The sequence below is a fragment of the Lycorma delicatula genome, chromosome 10 (genome assembly GCF_047948215.1).
Source record: "Lycorma delicatula isolate Av1 chromosome 10, ASM4794821v1, whole genome shotgun sequence".
Lineage (NCBI taxonomy): Eukaryota > Metazoa > Arthropoda > Insecta > Hemiptera > Fulgoridae > Lycorma > Lycorma delicatula.
In genome coordinates this window covers 57,174,742-57,184,628 of record NC_134464.1, presented here as the reverse complement: position 1 = coordinate 57,184,628, position 9,887 = coordinate 57,174,742, and the positions used below count along the sequence as shown (strand labels likewise).

Here is a 9,887-nt window from a genome sequence, read left to right as displayed (position 1 = left end):
CTTTCTTCCTTTTTCTGTTTAGCCTCCGGAACCACCGTAAAGTATTACTTCAGAGGAGATATGTATGAATGTAAATGAATTATATTCTGGTACACTCTCAGATCAACGATTCCTGAGAAGTGAGGCTAATTGAAACCCAACCACCAAAGAACACCGGTATCCACGATCTAATATTCAAATCCGTATAAAAGTAACTTTACTAGAATTTGACCCTTAGAACGCTCGACTTTGAAATCAACTGATTTGCGATGACGAGTTAACCAATAGAACAGTCCGGTGGGCTGACACCATTACTCAGATTTTGAGAAATTACGGTTACGTAATGAAATAGGTAACTATTCAAGAAAAACCAAAATGGTGATTATAAATTATGATTATTTCTACAGGTACGAAAAGACAGATTCAATCAGTTTTTTTTTTAGATCTTCATTACTGTACTAATATATATGTATTCAATCTTAAATCTTTTAAATCTCTATCTAATTAAATTAAAGATAGAATATTTTTAATCATAGTAACTCAGTGTATATACAAATAACATGAACATATACGAATATAAAATGTCAGGAATATAATTCAATTTCTACTAAATCAGTTATAGGGCGAACCATAGTTTTAAATTTTTCCGTATAAAAAATAATGAATCAAATTCCGTTTATCAAACCGTAGCAGTAACTTCTTTCATTTTCCTGTTTAGTCTCTGGTAATAACCTTTCAGATGAATGAGGATGATATGTAAGAGTGTAGTCTTGTACAGTCTCAGTTCGACCATTCCTGAGATGTGTGGTTAATTGAAACCCAACCACCAAAGAACACCGGTTTCTACGATCAAGTATTCAAAACCGTGTATAAATAACTGAGTTTAAGAGGACTTGAATGCTGGAACTCTCGGACTTCCAAATCAGCTGATTTGAGAAGACGCGTTCACTACTAGACCAACCACTAGGCCACTAGGCCAGTAATTACAATAACAAATGACACCGTTTATATTCAATTATAATTTAGTTTAAATCCGATACTTAAAACGGGTCGGAACGAGTTTAATAAGGCTAAAACAAAAAAAAAATATTTTTATATAATTAAGTTTTGACTCCGTGTATAAAGTTACTTTTGTTAGACAAGAAAACTCGATGGAAACAATGTCGGTTAGTTTTTCATATTATCTGTAAAACTCGGAAGAAGTATCTAGTGGTAATAATCGTAGAAATGAAGTGTAAAATAACTGTCCCGTAGTAAAAGAGCTTTAGAAATAGTTGTGAAATAAAGAGCGTCAAATGAGCTTTCTAAACTTTGACAAGTAATACTTCAATAAACAGCTTTACTCGAATATACGCCCGAGTAAAACACATAAAAAAGTCTTAATATTTTACTAATATTTTCTCATTATCCTCTCCAAATTTGGATTTTTAACGAGCAACGATTTCCTATCTATTCGTAATTTTTAAATAATATTTCATGTAAGAATGGTAATTAAAAATTAAATAAAAACACATTGGCAGGTTGGTATTAATTTTCTATTTAAGAAAATATGAATAATGAATAATTAAAAATAAAATTCCCTAATTAGGAAACCTATGATTGAAAAATGACGAAATTTAGCAAAAAAGGGGTAAAAAAGGCAATTAATAGGAACGTTATAAATTTTTTTATGGCGTTTCACACCAAAGTAAATTTATGTTAAGTTAAAAAGTAGAAAAAAAACCATTTACATTTGTTTAGTTTCTGAAAACTAATTTTAATTAAAAAATTAATTTTATAGATAACTGAAAAGCTATAGTGGAATAAAATAAAATTTAATATCTTGCCGTAATACTAAGAGGCGAGTTGCGTTATTAATTTATAAACTTATAGACAAACATACTAAATGTAATTATTGTAATGTCCACATAAATATAGTATGAATAAAAAAATGCTCAAGAAGAGAAATGTACATTGAAATTGAGAGAGAAAAATATGAATATCATAATATAACGGGTTATCCATTAAAAAGTTATCATTTAGAGTACTGCAGTATTTTTCAATAATCACGCATACAATTCTTATTTATTAACAGCTGTTAAGTAAAAACAATATAAAGTGAAAATGGAACGATTTACTCTCCCAAATATGCTAAAAAACTGTGAAAGTTCACCACTAAAAATATAGTAAAAATTTCGAGGGAACAATTCGTAAAGTTCGTTACGATTTCATCCGTAAAGATGCACCATTACGTACAGCAATTAATAAACAAATCGCTAAGTTTAAGAACAGCTGCCGAATTACAGATATGATGTTACAAATGTGACATAAGTTTATCAAAAAGGTTTCAGATCAGCTGAAAGTGTGAAAACCCAGGTAATAATTTTGAGACGATCACAACGATTAGTTGTCTCAAAGCCTACATCAGATTTTGGAAAACGATATTAAACAACACGCTTATGAGTACAGCTGATTCGACGATTACAACTTCGAGATCTCCGAGATCTGGAAGCCATGCAATCGTGGTTCGGGAATTGACCGATGCAGGATCCATTTTTTTTGTTTTTTAAAAAAATTATCCTTACTGAAATGGCTTAGTTCCAACCGAGCGAGTTTATAAATAAACAGAAATGACGCGAGTGTGGCTCCGAAAATTTTAGAATACAGTAATTGTCATTAGATGTTCTATACTCAACAAGTGATCGGCTTGGATTTTTGGCCGGCAGAATGATCGGACCAAACCTTTTTTAGAGAAATACCATCGATCAGGAAAGCTACAGCGTGATACTAGAACTAGGTGCAGGGTTCGTGTTTCCGCGAACTAAGTTAGTTAGTTCAGAGGGCAACGATGTAGGACATTCAAGATATCCGGATGACAGAAGCAACGAAGACAAAAGCTGAGTTTATAAATTACTGATGTAAATGTCTACCGAGACATTTACATCAGTGGCATCCTAACGAGGCCTGGCTTATTACTGAGATGTAAACAGTTAGAGAGCAAAAGATGACTCCCGTTAAAGTCTATCAGGGCTAAAAAAAGGGGGGGGGGGGTAGCGACCGGTTGCGTCACAAGACGGGTATCTTCCGTCTTCCGTTATGGGGTCGGGATGACTTCTTGCGGCTTACATCGGACGAAATGGATGTTTATTTTCGGCAGGCGACCCAAGATATAGTTAAACAACTGCATCGTTGCGGGACGATTCCCAGTATATCTCACCTAATCGAGAATTAATTGATCGCCAAAGTAGTGCGGTCTAACGCATATTGAATTTTTTATTTTGAGAATTGTAAAGGAAACAATTTACACAGCTAATCCAAAAACAGTTTACGGGGTTAAAATGAACATTCAAATATTGTTTACAAATATAGTGCAATTATGTGAAAACATAATGCAAAACTTTCTTTACGGGACAAACATTTGTAATAGGAACTGAAGAGGCCATTTATTAGATATTATGTTCCACATTTAATAGCAAATTTTTTTACTTCTTTAGATTGAAGTAAACATAATGCCAAATATTTACAAAAAATTGTATGATATCTCTAAATGAAAACCCTTTATAAATAAGTCGGATTTATTCTCCTCTCTCTAATTTTTATCCTAGTACACATTTACAGTCCAAATATATTTTCGTTCATGTATTATTTTTTTTTTCTTTTCTTAAAGAGCCATAAAATGAGACTAAGGAATACGGACCCTAATGAGTTCTGATGTAATTTAAGCAATTAAATTTAAACCTAACTCAACTTAATTTAATAGTTTAACAATAAATATAAAACATGAATAAAGATCCCTTTCATAATTATATATATATATATATATATATATATTTATTTAAAACAAACAAACAAACAAACACGCACACACATGCGCGAGAATACACACACACACACAAAGAGGAAAATAATAAAAGTGTATCAACGTTCAATTATTGTAACATAAAATGGAATTTGGCTATAAAACTTAATTATTATAGCAATTATGTACAACTAATAGCACTCTAGTCACACAATTACTATTATTTTATAATATTAGTTAATTGCATTTTATACTTCCAGACATCCATTTATACATAATACATATACATATATATATTTACGCAATAAAGTAATAAAACAATAATAATTAAAGTCTTACCCATTTTATTATAAAACACATCTCTTTACTTAAAATCAAATTGCTTGTTATATTCTATTATAAATAAATTTAAACAAAGATTATTCTTTCAGTCGTATTCTTTTCAATAGAATCAATGAATGATACATCTATTAAATAGCATAACAATAATTAAACAATTTTATGTTTAATTTTTTGTTACTTTTATTATTATTATTACGTATCATTTAAAAAAAAATTTTTGTTTTTGTAGTAAGTAAAATTTTATCACGTTACAGCTTCATGAGAAATACTTTGAAGATCATTTGGCGAATGATTTGATACCATTACCAATGATACAGTTGGAAACGATCCTGTAACAAATGAAAATAAAATATTACTATTATAAATTCAAAAAATCTTCCCATATGAAATTTAACAAGTACTAGTTTTTAAAAATTAAATTTAAAGTTTAAATTTTCTCTTTAATATTTATTCTTTTTATATTCTATCCATATAAAATTATATTTATTTTAAAGCAAACTGATCAAACATTTTTTTTGTACCATTTCTATGGTACATCTTTCATTGGTGAATGATTTCTATGGTGAATCTTTCATTGCATAGAAAATGCAATGAAAGATTCATTGCATTTGGCTTAATATGTTACTTTTTAACATATTAAGCCATCATATAGATAGTCTTACGTAGTAAATTCCTTTTTTTGTCTATCCGTAAGCATTTACACTCGTTACCGTAGGGGACCATAAATAAAATTGATTCTCATGATAATCACCCTGAAGAGAGATCCCCGAAGAAACCCCTACAATTAATTAACCCCCTACAATACAATTACAATTACCGTACAGTACAATTAACTACAATACAGTAAAATTAACCCTACAATTAATTAAAGCACACAAAGGTTCCAAACCTCATATACAGAACCCGCTTGAAAACTCCCAGAAAAGTTTAATACTTAAAACAGCACTAGAAATATGACAGGTGGAAAAGAATAAAAATAAAATAATAACAAAGTCATCAATACCTGTATATAAAAACGACACTATAGATAAGAACAATATTATTCGTCGGTAAATAGAAATAGCTGTAATTCGTAGATAGCGGCGTTCACTACGCAGTGAAAGTCATCCATCGTTCCCACGCTTAGGTTCATTCTCCAGGTCACTTCTCTGGTTACATCTCCCAGATCTACCACATGGAAATATTTTAGTAGCCTATTTTAGTAGCCTCATGTCATCGCCGCTATCCAATAGAATTACTGTAAGATCATTTACATGTTTATCTTATCTCTGTTTGTACCGCGAGGTAATTTTTTTTGATTTCTTCGTAAACAGAAGGTAATTCTCTAGATAGTCGTGAAATTCTCTATCCCTAACAACAAACCACGGCACTACGTAGTAAAATAAAAACCTTTCTGTCAACTGTTATAATTTAAAAACAAAAAATTTACGAAAAATTATATTACATTTTATTCTATTGTATGCTACATTATTATGTAGCATAGATTCATCCCAACAACAAGAATCTTTTTTTACTTATTATTTTTATTATCTATATAAATAAAAATGTAAATGTTCGTTTGTTCAAAATCTTAAATCTCGCAAAATTCTTCACCGATTGCTATGAAATTTTGACACAGAGTTGCACTCGAATACGTGTGTGTTTTTATATACCTAAGATGTCACACCTGTGACAGGTAAAAAATTCTTTTTTTGAAAAACAGCGCTATCTGTTGGACGTAAAAGCAACACACGTTATACTAAATATTTTACGATTCCATTTCAATGTTTCTGATATGTGATTCCGCTGTAGACTAAAAAAACTACTGGACCGATTTACGGGCGGGGGAAAAAGGGGAAAGGAAAAAAGTTCCGTAATAATCGTTTTATTAATGTTTTATCAAACTTTCAATTCTGTTCATTTAATCTATATATATATATATACGTATATGTGTGTGTATGTACTCAAATCTAGCAATAGCGAAGCATTGCCCGGTCTTCTAATATTACAATAAACAAAAAATTCTTCTATCGTGCATATATATTTATATAAAAACTTTATATTTCAACTGGTTTAAAAAAATACAACTTGGAAGAAATTATACGTAGATCTCTGCTTACATAATCTTTTTAATAACTTTATTCTATTTTTTTATTAATTTTAACTAGTTTCTTGTTAATTTTTCTGAGACTGTATTAGACAAGGACAAAACGAACAGATCGACCAGAGATCCACCACACAAAAATAACATAACACGTTGGTTCAAACGATTCGAAGAAACTGGATCAGTTAAGAAACAGAAATCAACCGGCAGACCAAGTGTACCAGACGAAACAGTTGAACTAATTAGACAATCGGCAATTAGAAGTCCTGGAAAGTCCATCCCCAGTCGAAGCGTCGAATTAGGTATTCCAAAATTAACAGTTCACAATGTTTTACATAAAAAAACTGAAATTACACGCTTATAAAATCCAGATACTGCAGGAATTGATACCCGATGATGGTGTAAAACGTTACAATTTCGCTATTGAAATGTTGGACAGAATAAGTGAAAACGAATCACTTTTAGACGATATAATTTTTACAGACGAAGCTACATTCCATGTGAATGGATGTGGTAACAGACACAATTCACGAATATGGGGCTCTGAAAACCCACACGCAATTATTGAGAAACAACGCGATTCGCCTAAAGTTAATGTTTGGTGTGGTGTGATGAAAAATCGTGTAATAGGGTCTTTCTTCTTTGCTGAAAAAACAATTAATGGAGTTGTGTATCTTGACATGTTAACCAATTATTGCTTTCCTCAGATGGATAAACTCGAAAACATTCATCAACTTCATTTCCAACAAGATGGTGCTCCCCGCACTTCAATGCATTGGTCACGGACGGTTTGAACGAAAAATTTGGAGATCGATGGATAGGCCGGCAAGGACCAACACTTTGGCCTCCAAGGAGTCCACCTTACGATTTTTTCTTGTGGGGGTACATCAAAAGCCTTGTTTATACACAAAAAATTCGCGACCTAAACCGCCTAAAAAACAGGATTAATGAAGCAATGACAACCATTAACGAAGAAATGTTAACTAATGTTTGGAGAAAAGTTGAGTATCGTTTGGACATTTGTCGAGCGACTAGGGACGCACATATTGAAATTTATTAATTATGTAAAAAAATTTTTGAGACGACAAATTTGAAAAATAAAAAACATAAATTGTAAGTAATTCTGTTTTAATTTAAACCATGTTCAAAATCGCACCATTCTTTTATGATAACCCTGTACTTTAAAATTCTCTCGTACTTCAAATCTGCTAGCGCTGTATATCTTGGGGAGTAATTTGGTCATGTTATTGTTTCGTCAAAACATTTACGCGAACGTAATCCGCCACGTAAATAGGTCCTAGGGAATTTTTTGTTACTGCTAAAAATATTCTGTGATGGTCTGTAGGAGCTTTAATATTAACGTAAACATAATTTTAATTGTAACAATAGATAATATAAATGTAACCTTATTAATTATTTCTAATTATAATTAGCAATAATTGTAATAGATCTAAAATAAATACTGTAATCATAAAAAAATTTAAGAAACTAGTGAAATTGTTTTTATTTTATCAAATGTGAGGTACTCATTTGATAAAACTTCTTTACGGATATATATTGTTCAATATAGATTAAATATGACAATAAATTTATAAATATAAATAAAATAAAACACAAAATATAGTAAATAGTAAATTCTGGAGGACCATAATGCTACATTAATGAAAGAAACAATTTTTTGCTATAAACTATCAAATAATTCAAAGTAAAAATAAATTTAAACAACGTTCAGCACTAAATTAAATTCGTTAAATATTTTTTTAGTATTCTGTTATAAAAATAAGTAAGGATTGTTTAATTAAACTGAAGTCAAAGCAGATCGATGCAAAACAATTTTCAATTCTCAATTTAAATTCAGCACACTAGATTGAAAAGGGACAAAAATTAAACGTTTCGTATGGTTTTTTTAAAAATTAGAGTATAAACAGTAATACAACCAATCGTGGATTTTATAAGACAACGTTAAAATAAAAAGTAGAATAATACTGGAAATAAAGAGAACGATAAATGAAAGGGGAAACCTTTTTTCTTTACTTTTATTATTATTATTCTTTTATTTAACAAAATACAATCAGCATTGCATACATATGGTATTGAAAGAATAATGAATATCGGTGTTATTTCTTGAATATTTTTTGTTTTAACCTATTTTTAGCTGTGCAAAAACTTAGTTATAAGAAAGAATTTTACACAAAAGGAATACGAATTTAAAAATCATTTTTACAATTATTTAATACTTTTTAATAATATTTTAAAGAGATAATGTAGGTTGTCGATTTCTTTTAGGTAAAACTTTTTTTTACTTTGAATGATGTCCAGTCTCGGTGAGTAAAACTCCAAACTGCTGCCGGTAATACGAGCTCAGTAAAATTTACTATTCCATGGTATTTCCGAACGAAATACTAGAAGTATTCACTGTATCAGTCAAAATATGATTAAAATTAGACCAGAATAAGGCGTAACTATTTATTTTAGAAGTGATAATGAGGACCTGGTTTACTCAATAAATAGTTAAGCTTAAATATTTATTAATTAATTAACAATTGAATACGTAAGCTTAGGATTACTGGTAGTTTTTGTTTTTATAATCCTTTTTTAATCACTCAAGACTAGCCGGTAACCGCCTATAAGACGTTGCCTCGACTCGCTCTAAGTGACGCGGCGGCGACTGCCACCCGCCCTGATTTGTCCGCTTTTCCTCCTTTTATTCGGACTTCCCGACGGGGTCCCTCCAGGTTCATTGAGGCAACAAGACCCTCCTCTAGGATTATTGTTACCACCCAACAAATAGGAAACAAGAATTGATTACCAATTTGATCCATAGGCAGCCCTCTTTTCACTAAATAACAAGTAAGATGAACTATATATGCAGAGGTGAATTTGATTCACCAGTATCAAATAAAAATTCATGACATCCTCCTATTTGATTTATAACGAAGGAATAAGGAACAAAGAGTTAAGGATAAGGGTGGATTAAAAAGAATGATGTATTCGGCAATGTAGGAACCGCAACAAGAGAAGAATCCGTAAAAGATGACATAAGGTTTCCAGATGTAGTAACCCATTTCACCCATATAGGATTCGGGGTATATTTATCTAAAACGGGAGAAGTAAATAACCGCTAAAAAATTTTCAATTTATCATTCTAAATATATACTGAAACAATTTAACTTTTCCTCCTATAGATAAAATATCTCCTTACTAAGATTTCCTGAAGAAAAGGTTTTGCTTATTTCGGATCCAGAAATACCGACCGTAGATTTTAGTAGGAAATTAATGATAAACAGTAAAAAAAACCAGTGAGATAAGAATACAGAATATGCTACAAATCTTTAGCATCAGATAGCATCATATCAAATTTTAACCCTCAGATAGATATTAATAAAAAATAAAAAAAAATTGAAAATCATTACATAAATTAATAAATAATAATAAAATGATGTACCTAGAAGAAATTTACTCGGAATCACTTGAAATTATTTTTAAAAAAACTCGTTATCAGTACTGGAAAGAAAAACCAGTGACTACAAATAATAAATTTAAAACTAGGGCTATTCTAGGAAAACAGTTCTAGTTATAAAAAAAATATATTGTATTTTAATACTTTAATGGATATCATGATAGCTTAGCAATTAACCCTTTTATTTTTTTATCAGGAAAATCAACATGTTAACGACTAGTTATATTTTAATTTTTCATTTCCTC

At 30.4% G+C, this 9,887-nt stretch overlaps 1 protein-coding gene across 1 annotated transcript in view; it reads right to left on the bottom strand.

Annotated features, from left to right (window-relative positions):
- Positions 1 to 4,125: 4,125 nt before the first annotated feature.
- The window catches only part of LOC142331334 (uncharacterized), a 182,917-nt gene continuing 177,155 nt past the window's right edge, over positions 4,126 to 9,887 (bottom strand). The window contains exon 6 of the mRNA XM_075377163.1: positions 4,126 to 4,428. Coding sequence (XP_075233278.1) covers positions 4,343 to 4,428 — 86 coding nt within the window. The 3' untranslated portion in view covers positions 4,126 to 4,342. The remainder of the gene's footprint in view (positions 4,429 to 9,887) is intronic.